General features: G+C 41.4%; 1 protein-coding gene across 1 annotated transcript in view; it reads right to left on the bottom strand.

The window, feature by feature from the left end:
• The window catches only part of INTU (inturned planar cell polarity protein), a 116,706-nt gene that overhangs the window by 31,595 nt on the left and 59,480 nt on the right, over positions 1-25,631 (bottom strand). Inside the window, exon 5 of the mRNA XM_089672186.1 lies at positions 3,210-3,328. Coding sequence (XP_089528312.1) covers positions 3,210-3,328 — 119 coding nt within the window. The remainder of the gene's footprint in view (positions 1-3,209; positions 3,329-25,631) is intronic.

The following is a 25,631-nucleotide window of genomic DNA, read 5'->3' as shown; positions in this document are numbered from 1 at the left end:
CTATATCATTAGGGACAGATGTGTTATCAATTTGTATTACTTAAAAGTGTATTGAAACCCAAAAACAAAACATTTGTGTTTTTTTTTTAATATTTCTTTTTTTTAATATTATTAGTTTGTTTTCTATTTTTATTTTTTTATTACTATAATGGTTTGTACACGTTTTCTTCTTTAGGTATATTGCCACATATTGGGCTGTCTTTCACATCTCAATCCATTTTTATCAGGTCATCAACACTTTCTCACGCAAATTCCTTGTGGTCATCGCTTTGCACTCATAGTAGGTGCGTCTAGTTGTTAAACTTAAAATTTCTCGAGGGTTTATGATATCCAATTGATATTAATATTGCTTTTTATACTGCCCTATCAGTACCAACCAGCAGGTAATCTTGTTGATGGTGCATTTGGGCGGGGCCCCTTCAGGAGGCGCTTGGGTGGCATTTTTCATCCACTGGTCTCAGTTTTTTTCTTAATTTTTGGTTCATCATTTTTGCCTGAGATATATGAGAAATCCATGGCTGTGTTCACATAACAATCTGTTCTTAATATTTCCTGGCAGGTTTTTTACCTCACATGGAATCATGTAAGTGTATAACCATATTGTAAAGTATCAAACTGTTTACAATAATTTTATTGTGTCATGAATATTGATATATATATATATATATATATATATATATATATATATAGATATATATAGATATACAGTGGGGATCGAAGGTTTGGGCACCCCAGCTAAAAAATTTTATTAATCTGCATAAAGAAGCCAAGGAAATATGGAAAAATCTCCAAAAGGCATCAAATTACAGATTAGACATTCTTATAATATGTCAACAAAAGTTAGATTTTATTTCCATCATTTACACTTTCAAAATAACAGAAAACGAAAAAATGGCGTCTGCAAAAGTTTGGGCACCCTGCAGAGTTAATATCTTGTACTGCCCCCTTTGGCAAGTATCACAGCTTGTAAATGCTTTTTGTAGCCAGCCAAGAGTCTTTCAATTCTTGTTTGAGGTATCTATGCCCATTCTTCCTTACAAAAGTCTTCCAGTTCTTTGAGATTTCTAGGCTGTCTGTCACGCACTGCTCTTTTAAGGTCTATCCATAGATTTTCAATTATGTTGAGGTCAGGAGATTGTGAAGGCCATGGCAAAACCTTCAGTTTACGCCTCTTGATGTAATCCCCCGTGGATTTCGAGGTGTGTTTAGGATCATTATTCATTTGTAGAAGCCATCCTCTCTTTAGCTTCAGCTTTTTCACAGATGGCATCAAGTTACCATCCAAAATTTGGTGAAATTTTATTGAATCCATTTTTCCTTCTACTCGTGAGATGTTCCCTGTGCCACTGGCTGCAACACAACCCCAAAGCATGATTGATCCAACCCCATGCTTAACAGTTGGACAGAGGTTCTTTTCATTAAATTCTGTGCCCCTTCTTCTCCAAACGTACCTTTGCTCATTTCGGCCAAAAAGTTCAATTTTAACCTCCTCGGTCCACAGAACTTGTTTCCAAAATGCATCAGGCTTGTCTATATGTTCATTTTGCAAAGTTCAAACGATGATTTTTGTGGTGAAGACGTAGAAGAGGTTTTCTTCTGATGACTCTTCCATGAAGACCATATTTGTACAAGTATCTCTTTATAGTGGAATAGTGTACCACAACTCCAGTGTCTGCCAGATCTTTCTGGAGGGATCGTGCAGTCAAACGTGGGTTTTGAATTGTTTTTCTCACAATCCTGCGAGCTGTTCTGTCTGATATTTTTCTTGGTCTTCCAGATCTTGCTTTAACTTCCACTGTTCCTGATGACTGCCATTTCCTAATTACATTCCGAACAGAGGATATTGAGATCTGAAAACGCTTTGCTATCTTCTTATAGCCTTCTCCAGCTTTGTGAGCATCAACTATTTTCAGTTTCAGTTTTCTAGACAACTGCTTAGAAGAACCCATGGTGCTGATTGTTGGGGCAAGGTCAGATGAGTCTGGGCATTTAAAACCTTTGAGATTGACATAACCTGGTCTTCCCAGACAATGATTGAGAACAATCCATGACACTTGCAGGTCTCAGCTTTGCAAAGGGGGCAGTGCATGCTATAAATTCTGCAGGGTGCCCAAACTTTTGCAGACGCCATTTTTTTGTTTTCTGTTATTTTGAAAGTGTAAATGATGGAAATAAAATCTAACTTTTGTTGACATATTATAAGAATGTCTAATCTGTAATTTGATACCTTTTGGAGATTTTTCCATCTTTCCTTGGCTTCTTTATGCACATTAATACAAATTTTCAGCTGGGGTGCCCAAACTTTCGATCCCCACTGTATATATATAAATATATATATATATATATATATATATATATATGTTTGTTATAGACGTCATGCCTTCTTGAACACTTCTGAAGAAGAGATTTTTGTTGATCTCAAAATGCGTCAAGTGCGAACCATGCATGATCCATGATTACATTAGCAATACCATCTCTGATGACACCGTCACAATATGTATTGTAGCTTTATATTTATTTTTGAAGATTGTAAAAATAATATTTCATAGTTTTTATAAGAAAAATCTCTTTTGAATTGTTGAAATTTATTTATACAAGAAAATTGTGCTGTTAAAGTCCCACCAAAAAAAAAAAAAAAAAAAGAGGACTCCCCCCCCCCCCCCCCTTGCATTCGTTAGGGATGTTGGCACTTTGTGTATTATATCCCTTCCTCTCTATATTCCTCAATAATACTACACTTGAACCACTTGAACCACCAGGTTAATACACTTACAGTAGTAGTACAGTAGTACAGAGAGAATAGCAGTATACAGTACAAGCTATTTAAAACATTGTTAAAAGGAATGAAACTAAATATTTTTCACTTTTATATATTGTTATATGTTCTGTACATTAATGGAGTCCTCCATCCACAACTCTTTCATAAGCTACATTGGTGCCATTTTTCATTTTGTTTCATTTCAATGACATAAATCTCAGAGCAACTCTAAGGAGCATCGCTATACCAGCAGAGATAGGCTGCTAGACCAGGTTTGTATGAAATCAGGAACAAGCCTGACCTGGAACAGGTTCATGCTGTTGCATGAAGGGGCCAGAGAGAGTGGTCCAGCTTTTGTTATTTTTTTCTGTGCCTAGGCAGCCATAGATTATAAAAAAAAAAATCTAACAACAATGATTCAGAAATTGCTTAGTGTGGACTGTAAAATTACCTAACAATACGGGATCCAGCCACATTTTGTAGCATGTCACTTAGTGTCAGAAATAATCCTCTTATACTCTTCAGCTTCTGCGAGGCCTCAGATATAGGGTACTGATAGAGAATTTCCTGCTGTAAAGTGAACAACAATTAGTACATTTTTAAATGAAATATCTACTGCATGGTTGGCCGGGGATCATACTTATAACAGAAAGCAGGTTTCCTCGCACAAAAAATTGTAATAGGGCATGCACACACATTTTTTTTTTTTAATCCCTGTTATACATTTGTGATGACCTCCTTTTGCTGACCTCCTATGAATACTAAAGTAGTTGCCTGGCCATCCATACTTCCTTAGTCTTTCAGAACAAGAATACAGATTAGAGAGTAAGGTACCTTTCACCAGGAATTAACAGCTGCCAGAGCACTTTACCTGCCCAGTAGCTGTCTGTTCCTGGCTGCACTAGTGTGCAGTGTGGTGTGCAATTCCGCACAGACCATTAATTTCAACAAAATCTTCCCATAAGATTATAGATTCATTTAGGAATGTTATTTATTTACCATAATAGTCTTCTTTGTTTAACCATTTCACATCCTTAGGCTGTTTTAAAATGCCATGGATTGGAAGTGGTCAAAACAAGCTGATGGCTGCAGCCATGAGCTTGGTGACAGTTTTTCAGCAGGCGGTCAGCTGTTCAGTAAAACTGACCCAGGCCACCCGATCACTTTTAGGGTACAGAGAGGGGAATTTGTCATTTCACAGGCGCAAGCAATTTTGCGTCTTGACATCTTTAGCATTTATTTACTCAACGCAAGTGCATCTTTTAGATTTGATCAAAAAATTGGGTATTTGTTTGTGTACACCAAAATTAATTTTACTCTTCAGGGCCTCTTTCAGAAAATATATATTGTTTGGAGGTTCTAAGTAATTTTCTAGCAAAAAATGCCCTGTGGAACATCCAAAAGCCCCCCAAGACTGCAGCTGGGAGACGCCATCTTAGATGTGATGTCAGCAGTTGCAGCAAACTTAAAGTGGTTTTAAACACAAATATAAACTTTTTTTTTCCGGCATAAATGAATATATTTTAATGTAAACCTACATACAGCTGTGAGTGTATCTCAGAAAGATGCTCCCTTAGCTTGTCTCAGCCCTCCAAAAACTGCTGGTCCGTGGGCGTGGCTTAGGACCATAGAATAGCAGGCGAAGATGTGATGTCACATAATCCCTCAGTTATACACACCCTCCAGCCTTGGCTCAAGAATGTGCACAGCTATCTGACATCTCTATGCCAGCGAGCAGGTCTCCTGAGTGCATTCAGTGACTATGTTAGCTCTGCTTACAGCACAGGATCTGTGCTAATCAGGAGAAAGGTGGTAGGAAGGGATTAATGTTAAAAATGCTAGGAATCCTGCAGCCAAAATGCCAATGTGGACCAGGACACACTCTCAAATTCTGTAAACAGCAATTCACAAGCTAGGTGCTGTGAAATAGAGCAGGACAGTAATCAGCTGACAGCAGGCTTACCTAGATAACTACAGCATTACTGAAGTGATGCCGATCTATGTCATAAGTGAAGTCAGAGACCAGCAGGGAGAGGACACCCACTCCTCCACCCCTTTGCAGTTTATTACATGGAGGCTCATGCTGGTCTCATCTTCAGCACAGCCTGTCACTCACAGGAGAAGGGGAGTGGCGACACCATTTTTCTGGTTGTGTCAGATTTATTCTGTTCAGAAGAGCAGGGGGGATTTCTGGAGAAGGGGATTGCTTCAAGATACCAAACTAAGCTCAAATGCTTAGTAAAGGTAAAATCTATTCAACTGTAGGATTGGATTGATTTGTATCTTAAGTTTACAACCAATTTAAGGCCCGTAAATACTTTAAGATATTGTACAAAAAGTTGTTGTATAGTGCTTTCGACAGACGATTCCAAACATATGGATAACAAAACCGAGGGTGCAAATAAGAACATTTTTATTGTATGTGAACACAAATTCCGATTTTCACTCAATGTGTACAGTAATGGTACAGAAATAATCAAATGGAAAATACATGATCAGAAGCAAAGAGCCACCCTACAATTCCTCTTCTACTACACTAGTATGTAGCTATATTTGCCAATGCTCGTCTTTGTCTGTTGAGAAATTCTGTACAATGTTGCAAATAGTATAAATTTTGCATAAGCTGTAGGTCTCAAGCCCACGGGGCGTTTAGCCCTGTGCATTATATTCCAGCAGTTTTGTGACGGTGGAAGGCACAGAAGCACTGTTCAACCCCACTGCCCGCAGCCGTATCGCAGACTTGGTACCATTCAGTGCACCATTCAGCCGCAGCAGCTTTCAGCCTCTCAGTGTTTCTCAGGCTGCAGCAATGGGGCTGGCCTTCTGCCTTCACAAAAGTGGCAAACTCTCATGCAAATGCAATAAACGCCCAGTGCACATGAGGCCTTAGGGTTAGTGCGAGTAACTATTTAGGTCTGGAAATCATTCACCGAAATAACATGGTAAAAGTAGCAATTACTCTGACAACTAAGCTGGACACACTTTTGCTGAACACATATGCAGAAATTCTTCCTCCTAAAGCCACTGCACCAGATGTAACATACCGTATTACATGATTCAAAGAATGAAAGCACTTCATAGGACAGAAACAATGTTTAAATTCTGTATTCCCAATTCCCTGGCAATAGTCTGCACCTTCTATAAATACTTAAGATATAACTTTATCCTTCATTTTGACATGTCTGCTGTAATTACTTTAATAATAACAAAATAAACCCTGCAATTGTGGATGGTTCCAGATCCAAACAGTTATTTCCCAGTATGTCTGCTATGGCACCAACGTGGCTTGGACTAAAACATTGAAGATTCGAACCAGATCTCCACACTTCAAAGGGATGGCCTTACCACTGGTTTAGTTCTATAGACTATTCTGTGTGCTCAGCATAAACCCAGACTCCACTGAGCCACTGATGTTTGCAATTAAAATAACATTAAACATAGTGGCACATGTTCATAATCAAAGCTTCAGATATTCACTACCAGAAATCATTTATTTAGCAGCAAACACAAGCCAACATTGAAGCTTTTTAGAACAGATTTAAGTCTTCAGGGTTTGGTTTGGATTGTGCAGTGCCATGCAACATCATCATCATCACCACTACCCCTACAGTGACAAGTGTGCAAACCAATTTGTATACATTATTGACTGTTGCAAGAGGAAGGAAAGTAAGTAAAATATGCATCTTGAAGAGGTCCAGGACAGATTTTACTCCATTTAACCAAAGGAAGGCCTTGCTAAGTGGATAATGGATCAACCTTCACATGACATCACAAGGGGTTGAGTTAAAATTGGATCCTGGCTTCAAGATCTGCTGTCCTGAGATGGAGCAGAGGCTAGAGAAAGTCCTACTATAACCAACATTAAATTGAACAGATAGAGGTTTTGTCACCATCAACCAGCTTGTTCCGGCACAATTAATCTTGGAGCCTGGTTAAATAATAGCACAGTCCTAAGTAAAAGAAATAGAATAGGAGCTACCATTACTGACCTCTTTCTGAAAATGCTAGCTACCTGGCTGTTATACTGGTCCGTTTGCTTTAATACAGATTCACCAACAAGGAAAAAGTAAATTTATCAAAAAAAGGTCAAAGAAAAATCAGATATCCTTGCATACTTGCTATGGTTCAGAGACTAAAGAGACACTGTCCTCACACCAATCAGTTCAGCATTTAACTTGTTTGTTGCAAGCAATCTCACTCTCAAGTCTACCTTGTTTATGGCCATGTGATAGGCTATTTTTTTTCCTGGTGCTCTGGTTCCGCCTAAAAAGAAAAACCTGAACTGGAATTTAATTTTTTAATAAACTACACGATTTTAATATACTACACTATACGGATACTCCTTTATATGTGAGCATACCGCAGGACAAGGAGCACATACCTAAAGGGCCAGACACCAAGAATTAAAGTGCATCATAAAGTGATCTTGGGATGGAAAATCAAAAGTGAGGGGAGTCCATAAGGAGGAGAGGAGCTGATCCAAGGATCCCAGAAAAGGGAAACAAGTGCTTATGACCTGTAAGAGGACAGGTCTAAGGGTCCTTTCACACGGACATTCCGAATGTCCATTTTTCATCTGTCTGTTTACGGATGAAAAACTGACACCCATGTATTTCTATGGACTAGGGGATGTAAATGGGTGATCATCTGTTTACATCCATTAGTGTCTGCATTCGTTAACATCTGTTTTTCTGAACAGAAGAAAACCCTATTTTTCTTCCGTAAAAAAAAAAGTGGATGTAAAATGAACATACGGTCCGTTTTTGCATCTGTTTTTGCATTGGTAAAGGATGTAAAAATATGGTGTAAAAACTGATGAGAAAATGATGAGAAACTGTTGAGAAACTGATGAAAAAACGGATCCGGTTTTTTCTTTGAAAAAAACGTGACTAAACTGTTTAAAAAAAAAACCCATACCCATGTGAAATGACCCTACGAGTGGAGGTAGGTACAGGATTGAAAGGTGGTGGATACATGGTGTGCATGTTTATAGTAACACAGGAGGTGGTACACAATTACTTTGTAAGAAAAATAGAAAGCACAACCTATGAACAGTGGACATTATATGACACTTGTTTATGATTTTTCATTAAAAAAATTCTTGATATTCTTGGAATTTTTTATTAGGATTTATTTCATTATTTATTTATGGTGAGGAGCTTGATTGCACAGTATATGCACTTATAACTACATGGAGGTGCAACATCACACTTTTTGGATTACTAAACCATACAATAGCTGTGGCATTGTTCAATTGTTTTCTTGACAGGTGTCATCACAATAGAGAAGCCCAGCATTGTAGAGACCTCTGAATGACCCAGTCTCAGAATGTTGATTGTAAGGCAAACTTCCTCTTTTGACCAAGTCCCCTGCACTGAGAATGGTGTTCAGGACTGCTCCCCAGCCCAACAGGCTGGCATCTATTATGAGAACCATCCACGTCTGTAGGAAAAGATTTCTCTAACTCTAGCGCCATGTTAGAAACCTGGGAGTCAGGGAGAGTCTGACCTTGAAGTTCAGACGCATCAGGCGTTCCAAGGACTGAGTTTATAACATGCGGACTGGCTGTTAAGTTGAAAGTCTGGAGTGAAACTGGGTGTATTTCATTGCCTTGAAGGAGGCTACCATTAGACCAAAGACCCTCATGCATCTAAAAACCAAGGGCTTCCTGAGGGCCCAAAGACAGGAGTTTGTTCTGAAGCAGAAAGGTCCTGGACACATTTGTGTCCAGTGTCAGATTCAGAAATTTTAATCTGTGAGCTAATTCCAGCAATGACTTCTGTAGGCTGAGGATCCAGCTGAAGTTCTGCATAACATGCACTATTCATTTGATGGTGGCTGACAGAGACAAGGAGGACTGATGCCTCAACAGGATATTGTTCAGATACCCCACAATGTGGATCACAGCCAAAACCAGAGAGAGCACCTTGGTGAAAACCCAGAGAGGGCAAGGACAGGCCAAAGGGAAAACCAACAAACTGGTAATGCTGATCACCCACAGCAAAATACAGAATGAATGAAGCAGAAATATGGGAATTTGCACATAGAAACCCAGGTTGACTATTGAGGCCAGAAAATTCCCCAGAGGGAGGGACGCCATAACTGAGCTGCCATTTTTGATGCAAAATTTCTGAACTTGTAGGTACAATCTTCAGATCCAGAATGGGACTTCTCCATTCGGTTTTGAAACTATAAAAGAGGATTAAGCATAAAGCCCAAAAGCATTATCCTGGCAGTACAGGTGTAAAGACCTTTTGACTGAACAGCTGCTGCACAAAAAAACTGATCTGCACACTGTGATGGGGAAAGGAAGAAGAAACAAGTTGGAGAGCATAATATGGGGAAAAGGTAGAGTGCAAAACTCTAATTTGTAGCCCCTGGAAACAACACTCTCAAATGTTCTGGGACCAGAAAGATGAGATAGCCAACAGAAGCCCCCACCAACTTTGATAAAGGGGGGGCGTCATCATTCTGAAGAGGCCTTGTCTCAAGGGAAGAAGGGCCTACTGGTAGAGAAGTGAGAATTTTTCTCTTCTGGAGGAAGAGTGTTCAACAAACAGGCCTTCATCTTTAACGGGCAAATGCTCAAGGAGTTTCTTGCAGGGGGGTTCAGCTCACCAGCAGAGAATCCTTCGCATGTGTACAGAGAGGGCTCATCCTAAAAATGTAGCAAAGTGTGTAGCTTAAGTTTGAGGGCAAAATTTCCAACTGGCTATGGACAGAGGGATCTGCAAGGATGGAGCTGGGATACTTAGTCATACACTTACTCTAGATAGCAATGATCTGAGACAAACATCCATAGAAACAACTTCAGGCGGCATGGCAGGGTCCGCCAGGACAAATATAGCCTTTAGGAGAGCCCATGGCCTTTTTTCTATCAGATTTTAAACACATGATTATTCTCACAGGAACGTGAGGGTCATGTTAAAGGTATGTAATAGTCAAGTCTTCCATAGGAATTGCCCAAAGGAAGGGAAAGAAAAAAACAAACAAAAGGATAATTGTTGATTGAAACATTTAGGGGGACAAAAAAAAACACAAACAAAAAAACATAGGACAGGCTCCACCAGCATGTGAACTGGAAACGTCTTGGCTGTTGTAGAGAATTTTAGGGACCCAACACCTTGGCAAGCCGATTTAGGCTGCCACAATGCTAAACAAAAGCATACAGTTTCAGTCAAAATAGCAATAGTGTCCTTAAATTTAGAGTGATTTCTGTAGCAGGTGCAACATCCTGATCAGATGCATCAGAGAACAAGGATTCTTCCTCAGATTTTTTTCACTTCTGAAACTATCTGGCTTAAACACAGAGTCAAAGACTGAAGTAGGAGAGGAGATAAAAGGGGCACAGCTGTAACTCCTGTAGTCGAAGGCTTCAGAAAGGCCAGACATTTTTCCCATGAACTCCGACATTGTGGCAGAAAATGTATTTCTAGGCAGGAAGCATGAGGCATGCGTGGCGGAAGGGCCAACTAATTAACCAGAAGAAGGCAGAGAATCAGAATGGGACAAGCATTACAGGAGAGTGTACCAGGACCCTGGGCCACAGTACAAACCCCTGTAGGACCCTGTACCCATCAGGAAGGGTAAACCATTACGATAGTGCCCTTAAGATTCAGAACCAGGAGATGTTGCTTGGCAGAGTCTTTAATCCAAAGTTGAAGATGCAGGACAGGCACAAGCCTCTATCAAAATGAAAGGGCGTATCCACAGTATGGAAACCGTCCCCAGGGGAGGCGCGATCTGTGACTGCTGTGGCCCTGTGCCATGTGATAGATGTGGCCAATCACAGCTATTACAGTAGTTCTCAGCGGCTGAATAAATGCAGCTGAGAGCTGTCAGAAATGATTGCTTACATAGTCATCATGGCTTGAAAGGTGATTTTTTTTTTTTTTGCACTGTGATTACTGTTACAGAGTAGTATAGAGTTACTATGGTAACATTACACTGCTCTAGTGAAAGCATGAAATGTCATGTACAATAGCTGGATGCTCTGATATCATTGTATGTCAGTGCAGCCAATCATTGTTTTTGATCACCAGCACAGCAGTACTGTATCACTGGACCAGAGCTGCCAATATGCTTAGTCACCATCTCACCAGCATCTCTAATCACCGCTACATCACTCAGTGTCCCTGATCACCATCACACCAGTCATATTGTCCTTGAAAACTGCAACACCAGTCACATTTGTCCTTATTCACTGCCACACCAGTCACAGTGTCACCATGCCAGTTTAAGCCACATCAGTCCCTGTTTCACCACACCAGTCAGAAGCAGTGTTCCTGATTGTTGCCTCACTAATCCCCAGTATCACCAGACCAGTGTAAGCAAGCAAGAGTGTTCCTGAACATTTCCACAACAGTGCAGTGTTGCCTCTGCCTGCCGACTGTACTAACTTGGCCTGTTTATTGATCCCATTTCTGACTGTGGCCTGGACCGATCCTTTGCCTGTTTGCTTATCATGTCTCTGCCTGCGGCCTGAACTAACCCATCTGCATGTCTGACTGACTATGTTCCTGTGAGGCACTAGTCCCAGCCATCCCCTGTGGACAACTGTACTCCTGTAACCACAGGAACTCTTTTGTTCTTCCTTTCTTCAGCTCTTGTACTTCCTGGCCACTGAACATGGCATTCATGGAGGTAGCCATGTACCAGTAGGCTAGGCTTGCTTGGCTTATAGGAACTGGAACTGCTATAGGTGATGCTACATTAAGATATATTTCCTGATTGTTCGTACAAAGGCAACCATTACAGTGCATTCGTTTTGAAACAATTGGTTGATTTATGTGATTTACAAGCTACAATGTTCGGTATATTATCAGTATAAACATTGAAAAAGTCTGACATGTGGTATCGCCATACTCAGGAGGGGTATTAGAATGTGTTTTAGGTTTTAATTCTAAAAGTATGCTCATGCTATATGTGGGAAATACTTTATAAAACTGACAACTGTATAAAAAAAATAATTTTCATTTACTTTCTGCAATTTCCACAAACTTGTGGCAAAACAAAGAAATCCTCAAAAGGCTTACCATGCCTCTTAAAAAATACCTTGTGGTGTTTGCTTTCCAAAATGTGGTCATTTTGTGGGTGTGTCCACTGTCCTTGGGCTCCAGGGCCTTCACAATGTAATAGGTAGTCAGGAAATTAGATATATAATTTATACCCCAGAACACCTGAAGGTGATCCTTGGATTTTACGCCCTTGGATTTTATGTTGCTAAGCTGTGAAAAAGTCTCACACATGTGGTATTGCCATAATCAGGAGGAGTAGCCGAATGTGCTTTGGGTTGTAATTCTAAGCATACTTATGATGTGTGTTAGAAAGATTGACAACATTGTGTAAAAAAAAAAAAATTTCAATTTTCTTTCCTGCATTTTCCATAAACTTTTGTCAAAAAATTACATTTTCAAAAGAAAAAAGACTCACTATGCCTTTCTGAAAAATACCTTGTAGTGTTTGATTCCCAAAATGGAATAATTTTGTGGTGTTTTTACTGTCCTGGTGCTCCAGGGCCTCAAAACATGTGTTAGGTAGTCAGGAAATTAGATGCATAATTTATGCTTATTGAAAGCTCAAAAGGTACTCCTTGAATTATGGACCCCTCTATGCATCTAGGTTATGAGGATCTCACACATGTGACATGTGGGTGTAATGATAAGTTTGCCTATGCTGTGTATGAAATAAATTGTTAAAATGACAATCCTGATAAAAAAAATTTATTATAAATTTAAAAAAAAGGTGTCTTAATTTAAAAAAAAAATTGTGACAAAAAAAAATTCCGACTTCAAAAAACTCGCCATGGCCCTTACTAAATACCTTGGACTGTCTACGACCAAAAAAAGGGGTCATTAGGGGGTGGCATTTTTCTGTCCTAGCATTATAGGGCATCAGGAAATTCATGATATTAGGATTGATTTATTACATTGCAAATACATACACATACACCATAGTTTGTAGACTCTAACACAGACTAAATAATATACATGATTTGGGTTATTTTAACTGAGGAAATGTTGCAGAATACATTTTGGCCTAAACTGATAAAGAAAGATTATTAGCTAAATTTTATAACAGAAATGAAGCAAAACATGTTTTTTTTTCTAAAATTTCTGGGGTTTTTTTCCGCTTATATAGCAAAAAATAAAAAAAATCCAGTGGTGATTAAATACCACCAAAAGAAAGCTCTATCTGTGTCAAAAACAATGATAAATATTTAATTTGGGTACAGTCTTGCATGATTGAGTAATAGTCATTCAAAGTTTGAAAGCATTGAAAGCTGAAAAATGGCCTGGACATCAGGAAAGGGGTAAAAATGCCAAGTCTATAAGTGGTTAAAGCGATACTAAACACATGCAGTTTAATTTGCATTATTCCTACTCTTTCTGTATATGGGTGGTGGCAATGTATTTATTTTAATTTAAAAAAACACATCTATGTACCTTCTTCCTAATCGATATACAGCTATCACATGACCCAGATCTTTCCCAGCCTGTCTGCAGGTAAACAGTGGCAGGAGGAGCTGGAGGGCATGGAGGAGGAGGGAGGGAAGTGTCATTTAACAGTGTGTATAAGCCTGCTTGTGTGAAATGATCAGCATAGAAACACATTGAAAACTGAACATGTGCAGTAACTGCCAACAACTGGTCTGCAGAATCCCCAGCTGCAGTGGGGACGAGAGGGAGAGAGAGAAAACAGCAGGATCAACCAGTTTTTTTTTTTTTTCAGAATACAGAAAACGAATCCCATAGTGAATGAGTATGAAGAGCATGTAATACAGAATTTACTGATAGTTTTTAATGATGTGTGTTTTATGACACGTTAAGTAGATGAGGGAATACGTTAATAGTTTAAAGTTGCATTATACAATAAATGACACAATAACCATAACAACCAAGCAAGATAAATATAATTAAATGTCATGAAATATTGATCAGATACAAGTGCTGACAGACTGATGAATCAGTATATGATGTTGACACAGGTGGCCCCCGGCACTAGACAACAGGATACTCAAACTAAGTTAGTTCATTGCAGCAGGGTGAAGCAGAACAGGGGACTCCAGATGCATACAAAAGACATTGAAGCCTTTATTATACCTCCAGCTGTCAGGTGCTGATGCTTACATTGCCAGCAGAAACCCACCTTTTAGGTGCCAGTTGTCCTATCCCCGCCAAACCTCCTCCCCTGCTCTCAACCTTGTGGCACAGAGGAAAGTGGGAGGCAGTACAGCTCAGGACAGGGGGCAGGAGGAGGAGCTGTCTAAATAACTTTTCAAGGTAAATCAGTAGGTGATCAGAGCATCGGTGAGCAGAGAGGACCCTGGACCCCAACCTTTGTCGGAGCTTGTTGAAGCAGGGCAGGCTGAGGTTTTTGCTGCTAGTTCCAGTAGATGAGGTCACTGAGCTATGTGGAGATCTAAGGATAAGAGTGTCAGCTCTTATAAGCAATACAGCCAAAACGCAATTGATCTCTATAATTTGAGATCATTGCGGTCCGGTAAGAGGCCTCATTGTCTTACAAGCACCTTGAGCACTGGACACAGGGTGGTCCTAGCAACCAATAATCATCTTGTTAATAGGAAAAGTCACTCTGGTAGCTCCTGCCTTCCATTCAAGGGGAAGTCAGAGGACACTGCTATGGGGGGGCAAACAACACTGCTATTGGGGGGGGGCAGAGGTCACTGCTATGGGTGGGAAAAGAGAGGCCAGAGGTCACTGCCATGGTGGAAAGGGGGGACAGAGGACACTGCTGGGGAGGGTGTAGAGGATACCTCTTCCTCTTTGTTTCTGCTGCCCAACCTCCCCTTTCACCAAAGTCCCCAACAGGGCCCTTTAAAAATGTTTAAAAATTAAAATTGTAAAAAAAAAAATAAATAAAAAACTACTGACAAAGTACATGGTCCTACTGACAGCGTCCACTTTTAAAGTTGGCCACGTTTTTTACAGTGACATTTGTTTTGTTATATTTGTCTAAGTTTTCCTTACTATTTTGTTAGACCTTGCTAATTTCTTAAAAAAAAAAAAAAATGGTGCTGAACCCCAGTGATCTTTGATTTCTTTCATGCTGTTCAGGTAGATCTCCACTTCTCAAAGTCTGCCTACCCTTGGTTTAAATAGACATAAGTAGCCTCTTAGAGTAGGCTGAACAAAGGGAGGATTTCCCAGAAACATGTTACTGCACGGCACTAGACTGTGGTGTGATGTAATTCCGGTGTGTGGTCCTTAGCCTGACAGTGACCATTGTTGGCTCCCCTTGAGGATCCAGAGCTTCTTTCTACTAGAGGATTTCACCGATTTCCCTGGCCAGGGCTGATCAGGACTAAGAGGATCCAGATGGACATCCTGTAATGCTGTACCCCTCAAGGCTTTTGTTACAAACCCCCTGCCATGACTGCAATAAACGTGTTTTAATAAAGTTCCATTGTTTTACTACACTTAGAGGCTATTTTTGTACATAGTTTTCTTATCCCTTTGTATTTTACATAAAAATCCACAGTTGCTATCGTGCAACCATGTGATTAAGGAATAATCCCGAGAGAGAGAAAGGGGAAAAAAAAAAAAGAGACAGTGAACCTCCATTGTAAGGAGGACCATCATCCCCCTGTATGACACCTTCCACTCCCATCTCCCCTCAGTTTTTTTTGCTAGTGTTCAATCACCTGAAGGTAGCTGCATATAACCCAGTCAAAAGGATTTTAAAATGCCTGTTGTCCCATACTGCATGATCAGGAAATGAATGTTAAATATGATGCAGTTCAAAGCTATTAACAGTTTCCAACAAATGATTTATGGTAAAGCAATAGGCATTCTGGTTGGTAAAGACATGATATACGTTTGCCTTTCTACTACAGAATCATGGCTCTTCTAAAAAAATAAAGGGTCAAGCACCACTTTGAATCTCTCTGTGCTATAAAAAAAAACAAAAAAACACTGAGGGGAGTTAGTAGCAGTTGTTTACATTACCATTCTAGCTCTGCCAAGAATGTGAGGAAAATCTCACTTCAAATGGAAGCAGTGATCCCTTCCTCCATTATTAATGAGATTGCCAAGGCTGATTCTTCCAGTATAATTAAATTAGCCCTTTCATTTTCACCTTTCACATTTAGATCAATGGGGCACATTACATCAGACCCCCTGAAGTAGAAAGATTCCCCTTCCAAACGACTGGATGAAGAAAGGATTTCTTCAAGTAAGTAAACTGCTATAACCAACTCTCCAAGTAACAACATTTTCAGCCTCTGCAAATGAAAACAGGTTTATTTCATACACAATAGAAGGAGCAAACCGCTAAAGGCAAAGTGCAGAAAACCATAGCAACCTTAGAATTTCCCAAAGTCATATGGTACAAAATGGATTCAAGTTGGCTGCCGCACTTTATAAATTATTCCTGGCCTTTTTTCCAAGCATGGGGTAATTTCAAACATGTAAATAATCACTCTTCCTGAAAGACACTATGCTCAAAACAGGGCAAAGTGACAGTATGTATAGATAACCTTCGCTTTCAGAGCCCTAGTAAACTATGTGAGGCTTCCACGTATTGCTATGTAACTTTTACTAAACTTAATTATTTTTTTGGGCTGTGAACTTCTAGTTCTGATATCTGCTAGATTTGTTTTTTTTTTTTCGGTTTCAATATTTTTATTAAGAAAGTTTTGTTTTATGAATACAACAAGCTCAATATACGCCCATGCAGGGGCTGAGCATGACAGTAGCTCAGGAACAGGTACATCCTGCTGACTTGTATTAGCCAAATAATAAAATGATCAATAACAGCAAGGAAGGACGGCAAAAAGCCGAACCAAATATTATCAGCAGTAGTCAAACAGAATACTGTAAAAAGAAGAGGATAGAAAAAAGGTTAGAAAAAAGAAAAAAAAAAAAAGAAGGAGTCAGAAAGAAAACAGAGGAAAGGGAGACTAGAAGAGTCACGGATCCAGGGCTAGCACAAATAGCAATTATAAGGGGTCATAACTAGTAAGGGGCAAGGATGGCAAGGAATATCGTATCCAAGGTTCCCAAACCTTAAGGAATCTCAGATGAGAATCATGAAGAATGCTAGACATCTGTTCATTGATCAATATATCATTCATCCGGGTCTTCACCCCTTGGAAAACAACCGAAGGGGTTCTCAAAGCTTGAGCTATGGCGCGTTTGGCCGAAATAAATAGGTAGGATGCCAGTTTCTGCTGTGATCTAGACAGACCCAGAATTGGGCAATGTAGAAGGGCCACCCTTGCATCCCTACAGACCGCAATGTGAAATAGCGTTTGTAGCTAACCAAAAACCCTAGACCAGAAGCCTATCAATCGTGGGCACAACCACCAAATGTGTAAGACGTCCCCGCATAGACCACAATTCCAGAAACATCCATCTCCGCCAGTCGGATTAAAGTGTGCAGTCCGAGCCAGGACCCAGTACCACCGCAGGAGAATTTTGTAGGCTGCCCCAAGAGTGATTGTATTGAATGAACATTTCGCCACCGTCCCCCAGGCCCTACACCAATCCTCCGCTGCAATCAAGCCACCCAGATCTCGCTCCCACTGAGAGACATAAGATGGGTGGTGAGGAGGACCTACTGTTAAGGGAGGCATAAATTACAGAAATGAGACCAGGGGACCCTGGGGAGTGCTGACAAACGTGTTCAAAGGACATTTTGCGGTAAGGGTATGCAGAAGTACGTCGGAGGGAAAGGACCCAGTGGCGCAATTGCAAATACCGATAATATTCCCGTGGCGGCACCCACTTTGATGCTTTAAGAGATTCCCATGAAGGAAATGCACGAGCGTTCAGAAAATCATGTACGATAACAAAGCCATGGGAGGTCCACCAAGAGAAAGAAGGGGGGTGTTCTAGGCCTGGCAGAAATAAAGGATTATATGTCATCGGCAAAAGAGGTAGAAATGATGAAATCAAATTACCCGAATATTTTACAGAATCCCAGGTTCGTAAACTGTGAAGCATGATAGGGCTCAAATTCGGAGGGCGTAGCTTAGGCGGGAGCCAAAGCAATGCAGTTAAGGAAAGCGGAGCACAGTTGGGTAATTCCAATAGTACCCATAACGGGATATCTGTCGTGGCATGAAGCATAGACACTGGGAAATCTGGGCCGCCATGTAATATCTAGAAACGTGTGGGACTCCCAAACCTCCCTGCAATCTATGAGTAAATAGAGTGGCTCTAGGCACTCTGGACCGTTTATGAGCCCAAATAAAACTGTGAATCTGGCTTTGCAGTATACAAAGAAAAAACGCACGGACCTGAAAAGGAAGAGTACGGAAAAAGTACAGGATCTTTGGTAAAATAGTCATCTTGACAGCATGTACCCGGCCAATCCAAGATAGAGAAGGAAACTGCCAAGAATGAAGCAGGGAAGTAACAGAACGCAATAAGGTGTAATAATTAGCCGAAAATAAAGTAGAATAGGAGGAAGTAAGTGTAACGCCAAGATAAGCCATAGAATGGGATGCCCAATGGTAGGGAAAGTGTGTCTGCAATCGTTCAACCAGGTCGGCAGGGAGCGTAATACTCAAAGCCGTGGTTTTAGACAATTAATGCAGAGGCCAGAAATAGTCGAATATGACTTGGAGATTGGGGAGAGTGATGAGAGGATTGGTTAAAACCAAAAGGGCATCATCCGCATAGACGTTGGCCTTGTATTGAGTGCCAGCATAGGGGACACCAGAAATATGCGGGTGATTTCGAATGGCTGCAGCTAAAGGTTCAAGAGCAAGAACGAAAAGAGTAGGTGATAATGGGCATCCCTGTCTCATGGCCCTGAAAATAGGAAAGGATGAGGAAAAAAAACCTGTATATTTAACAGAGGCTGAGGGAGACGAATATAAAGCTGAGATCCATGCCAGGAATGCATCACCATAGATACTTATTAATTCGGGTGCTCAAAATGTTGCCCAAAATCTTCAAGTCCACATTTAGCAGCGAGATTGGTCTGAAAGCTTGCGATTCAAAAGCATCTTCAGATTTCTTAGGAATCATACTAATATGCGCCTGGAGAGACTCCAAAGAAAGCCATGAACCAGCTTCAAAGAACTGAAAAAGGCCATCAAGTGAGGGACCAAAACTGTGGCAAATTTTTTATAGTAGAGCCTAGAAAACCCATCAGGGCCTGGAGCCTTGGAGGCCTTCAAAGATTTGATGGCTTGAAAGAGTTCAGATTCAGAGATATCCACATTCAGGGCATCTCGGGCTGCAACGGATAAAGAGGGTAGGTTCAGCTCATTGCAAAAAACTATCCACTATGTTCAGTGACAAAGGTGTTCGGTTTTTGGTATAGAGAGGATAAAAAAATTCGCAAATCTATGGGTAATCTTCACAGGGTCCGAGGTAAGGACACCGACCCTCATTCAAGTCGAATAGGTTTATGCATGCGACCAAGACGAGGCGATCTGAATCAAATGACCCCTAATGGTGGCTTTGTGAGCCTCCCACAAAGTGACGGCCTAGGGTACAGAGCCCACATTGTCCGTAAAATAGGACTGAATGTGCAAGAGAACCTGGGAGCAAGAAGCCTGAGTGGTGAGCAGGAATTCGTTGAGTCTCCACGAAAAAGAGGGCCGAGCCATACCAGAAAGACACAGTGAGAAGACCAAAGGGTCATGATCAGACCAGGGTGAGGTCGAGATGACAATCTTTTGAATTAAAGATAAATGCTTGAAGGAAATGAAAACGTGATCTATTCTACAAAAGCTCAAGTGTGGGGCTGAATAAAAAGTGTATTCCCGTGACGTAGGATGCATTTCCCGCCAGACGTCTACCAACCCATAAGCTTGCAACGCATCACGCAGTTTAGATTCCTGAGAAAGGTCATGGTTAGGGGTCCCCTCCGTCGGGTAACGGCGATCGACAGATGAGTTAAGAGCAACATTCGAATCGCCCAGCAGTAAAAGAATACCACGTTGGTGGTGCGAAATCACCTTCAACAAGTGAGAGAAAAATTTGTGTTGGAATCTATTTGGCGCGTAATAACCCACCATGGTCACCTCCTGGTCCCAAAGAGTTCTCCGGAGGAGCAAATACCTGCCGGTGGGATCAGCTATTTCCAGGTTGCAAGTAAACAGCAGATTGCGTCTAAAAGCAATCACCACACCCCTAAGCTTCTCAATGGCCGAAGCAGAGAAAAAGCTTGTCTCCTGCAGACAGACTACGTCCACGTCCTGGGACTTAAGATGATGGAACACTTTAGAACGCTTGGTCGGAGAGTTAAAAGCATGGATATTTTGAGAAAAAATCTTCAAAGGTTTTAAAGCCATACTGATTCAAAGGAATTCAGCTGCCAAAGTACGCTAGGAATAACGGTCCAATCCTCAAATGCAACCTTACCCTGGGCTGCCCTGAATCCGTGAGAAAGAAAAAAGAAGCAGACAAGAAAAGGAAGACAGAAGAAATGTAGACTCCAAGATAGTGTAACAAAACCATAATTAGTGGAAATTGCGTCCCAACTGCAAGGATACCCATAGGGGGTGGCTCTACCACCGGGCACATGGGTGCATCATAGACAACATAATACACAATAAACCTTCATGGGGAGGGAAAGGGAAGGGGGAGGAGAGGAAAAAAAAAAAAAAGGGGGAGGAGGAACATAACAGGCAAAAAAACAACGTCAAGTACATTACCGTAAGGAATGCATAATATGATACCATAAGATATAGAAAAAACTTAGGCAGATACATTGACATATTAGCATGATAAAAAGGAGGCCTTCCCTGGTCACGGACCCGTAAGATCGGAAACGGCACCAATCGTATAAGGCATAGGGCCATGATCCAGGAAGGCCCCCAGTATATATAAAGAGGTACAATAACACCCCCCTCCCCCCCCCCAGACAAAAAAAAAAAAAAACACCCAGGAGCCGGCGGGAGTCGGAGATCCACATAACCAAAATCCTGGCATAACAATAACAGTAGCAGAAACACAAAAAAAAAAAGAAAAAAAAAAAAAAGGACCCAAAAATTCAACTCAAAATTGGATAGCGAGGAGGTGGCGGGGAACAAGGATCACCACCAGCACGTACCAATGTTGCATGGAAGAATATTTCAAACTGTAAGACAAAAAACCTGCAACCTACAGAAAACATACCAAAAGTTCGCCCTACAAGGGCCAGTCAAGGTCTCCGCCCCATCAGAAACACGGAGAGTCAGGTCAGTGGACCAAGCCATCTAAAAAGCAAAAAATCTTATCCATCTAGCCGTACTCAACCGTGGATCGGAGCGAGAGGATCCGGACAATGGAGGGGTACTAGGGAGAGAGCGTTTACGGCCGCCAACTTTCTCCCATATACGCCCCAGCTGGGATGGAGGAGGATGGGAACCGGATGGCCGCACTGGGCTGTCGGAGGTATCCCGCGAGGGCAGAAGGTGTAGCGCCTCCAGGGTTGACTTGGCCTCTTCCGGATTGTGGACAACATGGCTCCGGCCTTGGTAACGAACGCAAGCTTAAATGGGAAGCCCCATTGGTACTTGATATGACGGTTCAAGAGGACTGACGTGAAGGGTTTCATCTGTTGACATTTCTGGATGGTGGATGGTGCCAGATCCGCGAACAGCTGGTACGGATGACCTTGAAAGTGAAGATCCTGCTTGCCTCGTGCAGAGCGAAGGAGCGATTCTTTCGTATGGTAGTAGGTGAATTTAATTATGGTGTCCCTAGGAGGACCCTCAGACCTCCTCGGACCCAGGGCCCGATGAATGCGATCAAACTCCAAACGGTCTATCGGTATCGCTGGTTTCAACTCTTGAAAAAGCACGGTGGCGGTGGACGTGAGATCGATGATGGGTTCGGGCAGACCACGCAGGTGAAGATTACCCCGACAGGACCTATTTTCAAAGTCTTCAAGACGCAAGAGAGTCACGTCAATTTCTCTTCTCAAATCTGTAAGGTCTTGCTCATGATTTTCGATGACCGTCGCCGCAGCGTCCATCTTGTCTTCAAGAGCATCAGTGTGGCTGCCCAACTCGCGAATTTTCTTGGTGAGATGGTTCGCCAGTCTGGAGGTAGCGGTGTGAAGCTCCTGCTGCAGCATGGTCTTGAACCTGGCCAGGAGGTCCGCATCCCGCAAGGAGGGCTGTGGGTGGTCTGCGTCCCGCAAGAACGGCCGTGGGTGGGCTGCTTCCTGCAAGGGGGGCCGCAGGTGGTGTGCAGCACGCAAGGAACGCTGAGGTTGGTCTGCGGCCCGCAAGGAGGGCCCTGGGTGGTCTGTGGCCCGTAAGGTGGTCTGCGGCAGGTCTGTGGAGATGTCTGGCAGGCTCTCCATGTCTGAAATATCGTCCGGACCGCCCGCAGGTAGCAGCAGGGATGCGGGCAAAATCGAGGCCGGGGATTCCACTGGCGAGTAGACCCCCATCTGCTGGCCGGCTCTGAGCGCGAGCACTGGAGGCGCGGGGGGCCGCTGACTTCTTCCCCATTTCAGCAGGGGGGGGGGTCAGCGGAGGGTGTGGGCACAGGTGGGGGACAAATTGGGGCTCCCCAGGAGGCAGCAAGGGACTTATTGTGCCTGGCGGTGGAGGAGTGCGGCTACCGAGCTGCCATGCCTTGCGCTGCTCATGAGCGCCCCTTTTTTTTTTTGTTAGATTTGCATTATATGCCCAATACGCTAGGAAGTCTAGCCTTATACAGAATGCCCCCTCAACCGAACCCCATCATAGTTTTTGATTCAACACCCCCAACTGGACTTGGTCCACCCTAAGGCTGGGTGGATGCTAGTTTTAGTTAGGATGTTGGAATAGTTTAAATGTAGGTCCTATTTTACTAAGGCTTCTTGTCCTGTGTCACCCAGCTCCATAAACACCTGCCACAACACCCTGTCCCCTTTTTCCGTATGTTTTTGCAGGTACTTTTTCCAGGACCGTATTGCAATGCTATGATAAATAAAAATAATTTTTCTCTGCATGTAAATTCCATATCTTCGAGTACACTACAGAACACACACTTGATATTCATAGACCATGGGTTATAGACTGGCACCTTCAGGTAATTGAATACTAGTAAAGCTTTTGGAGACATTCCCCCTGGGCAAGCACTGCAGAGTAACAGAGGAATAGAGGGGAGAGTGCCCTATGCCCTGTAGTGTACTTCAAGATATAACATTTTGAAGGTAATATTCCTTTTACGATATTCATGACCATGGGATGTCCCTAAGCAAAGGGGTAAGAAGGGTGGACTAAAACAAGACAAACAGAGTTCTGCCAACAGGCTCAACAAGGACAAGGGTCAATTAACCCAACTCAGAGTGCTGCTGCAAGAACTTTGTGGCCAAAAGCTGCATCTACAGAGGACACTGCATCTACTGTGGACTAAGACAAACCAGGGTTGAAGGATAAATTCCAACAGAAGGGAAGGAATAAATGATTCAGGAAAGCTGCAACAGGACATCAATTACAAATGCAGCTAATTTATATTTAATTTTTCCCACTCTTATGCCCTTTTATATCTTGATACAGTGCTCACCATAAATGAGTACACCCCTTTTGAAAAGTAAAATTTTAATCAATATCTCAATGAACACAAGAACAATTTTCAAAATTTTTACAAAACTGAGTTTTATAGAACATTTGTTTAGCTCATTACATGAAAGTAAGGTTAATAATATAACTTAGATTAAAAAATCATCAGTTTTACTCAAATTAATTGATGCAAACAAAAACTACATCTAGTATTTTGTATGACCTCCATGATTTGTACTGTAAGGACAGCACCAAGTGTTCTAGGCATGGAATGAACAAGTTGGCGACATATTGCAATATCTATCTTTTTTCATTCTTCAAGAATGACCTCTTTTAGAGCCTGGATACTGGATGGGGAGTAATGCTCAACTTGTCTCTTCAGAATTCCCCATAGGTGTTCAGTTGGGTTCAGATCAAGAGACATACTTGGTGACTAAAGTCACTTGCACCTTACTCTTCTTCAGAAATGCAACGGTGGCCTTAGATGTGTGTTTTGGATCATTGTCACAATGACCAAGGGCACGGAGTGATGGTAGCATCTTCTCTTTCAATATAGAGCAGTACATCTGTGAATTCATGATATCATCAATGAAATGCAGCTCCCCCACACCAGCAGCACTCATGCAGCCCACAGAAAGACACTGCCACCACCATATTTCACTGTAGGCACCATGCATTTTTCTTTGTAATTCTCACCTTTGAAACGGATTGCTTCAAAACTGTATGGTGTTGCAAAAACATTTATCTTGGCCTCTTAACTCCGTAGTAGAGTCCCAGTAGTCTTTTTCAGCATGGGCCCAGGCAAATTCTAGGTCGGGTTTTTTGTGCATGTGCTCTAGGAGAGGCTTCCTTTGTGGCCGACACCCATGCATGCCATTCCTCTGCAGTATACGCCATATTGTGTCATGGGAAACAATCACATCAGTTTGGCGCTCTACTTCTTTAGCTAACTGCAGTGAACTTGCATGATGATTTTCTTCAACCCTCCTCATCAGAAGACGTACCTGTCGAGGTGTTAACGTCCATGGATGGACTGAACATCTCTGAGATGGTTGTAGTTCCATCTTTGCTAAATTTTTGTATCATTTTTGCTACAGTATTCTGACTGATAAGTAAAGCCTTGCTTATCGTTTTGTAGCCTTCACCTTTCTTGTGTAAAGAAATTAATTTTCTTTCTGAAGCTTTGTGACATTTCTCTTCCATGTGGTGCCATTGCTGACAGCATGAAATGGGAAGGGTTTTCTTTTTTAAGTAATGCCCTTTTATAATCAATTTTATGCTGGACACCTGTTTAATGAATAATTAAACTCACCTGTAGTTGAATTCTTGTTAATTAGGATTTTGTTTTAGGATTTGTCTAAAACTTAGCTTTGCTTCTAAGACTATCATTGGGGTGTATTCATTTTTGCAACATGATCTTGAATGAATGTTAGGAAAAATAGTTTTTTGTGTGTGCGCAAATTAACAAATCTTGTTTGTAATCAATGACCCACATTTGTGAGAATATTTTGTAGTAGTGTCCCACAGAAAATGTTGAATCTGAAAGGAAAGTAAAGGTTTTCTGACAGATCTGTTGGGGTGTACTCATTTATGCCGAGCTCAGTAAAGCCAAATTTTGGATGATAATGGCTCTAAAAGAGATTATAAACAGTGAAGTCGACAGGGTACACCCTTTTTCTGGTTATCTAGAAAAGAGAAATCCATTGATTTAAATCAAAACCTCCTTTGGTGAGTGATTGCCTGCTCAGAACTCCCAAAACCTGCTTGTTGAAGGAAATCAGATTTGTTTAACACGATTTGAGACTTGTTTACTCCATTTGGGAAGGGCGGATGTCTTAAAAATTCAGAAACCTATTGTGATCAGATGGCCAACCTATATGCTGCGACAATATTAAGAAAATCACTCTATTAGCTTAGCTTGCATTGCTAAGATTTTTCTCTAAGATTCTTAGCTGAGATGTATGAAGGTCTTTACCCAGTAGTTTTTTCACCGTGTGTTTGAGGATGTATTGTGTTTTTTCTCCTTTTTTGAACACTTACCTGTAACTTTTTGGAAATTTAAAAAACTATAATATAATAGTAATGATTAGTATACTCTGTTTATGTGTACACAATTATTAGGCAATTTGTTTTGAGTAATAATTTCATGTTTGAACTACAGCGCTCTCGGTCAATCCAAAATGTTAATAAACCTCAAACCCAAATATTTAAAGAAAGTAAAAAGTGAGGTTTTAGCTTTCTTACGAGAATATCTATGGGCGCACAATTATTGGGCAACTATTAGTGTGCACAATTATTATGCATCTAAATGAAAAAAAATTCCCATCTCACTTGTTTATTTTCATCTGTAAGTCTCCGTTCACACTACTGCTACCTGAAAGTCGCATGACTTTGCCAGGCAACTTGAGTACT

The sequence above is a fragment of the Staurois parvus genome, unplaced genomic scaffold (genome assembly GCF_062004578.1).
Source record: "Staurois parvus isolate SC_StPar_1 unplaced genomic scaffold, SC_StPar_1.0 ptg000122l, whole genome shotgun sequence".
Classification (NCBI taxonomy): domain Eukaryota; kingdom Metazoa; phylum Chordata; class Amphibia; order Anura; family Ranidae; genus Staurois; species Staurois parvus.
This window is presented reverse-complemented; position numbering and strand designations above follow the sequence as displayed.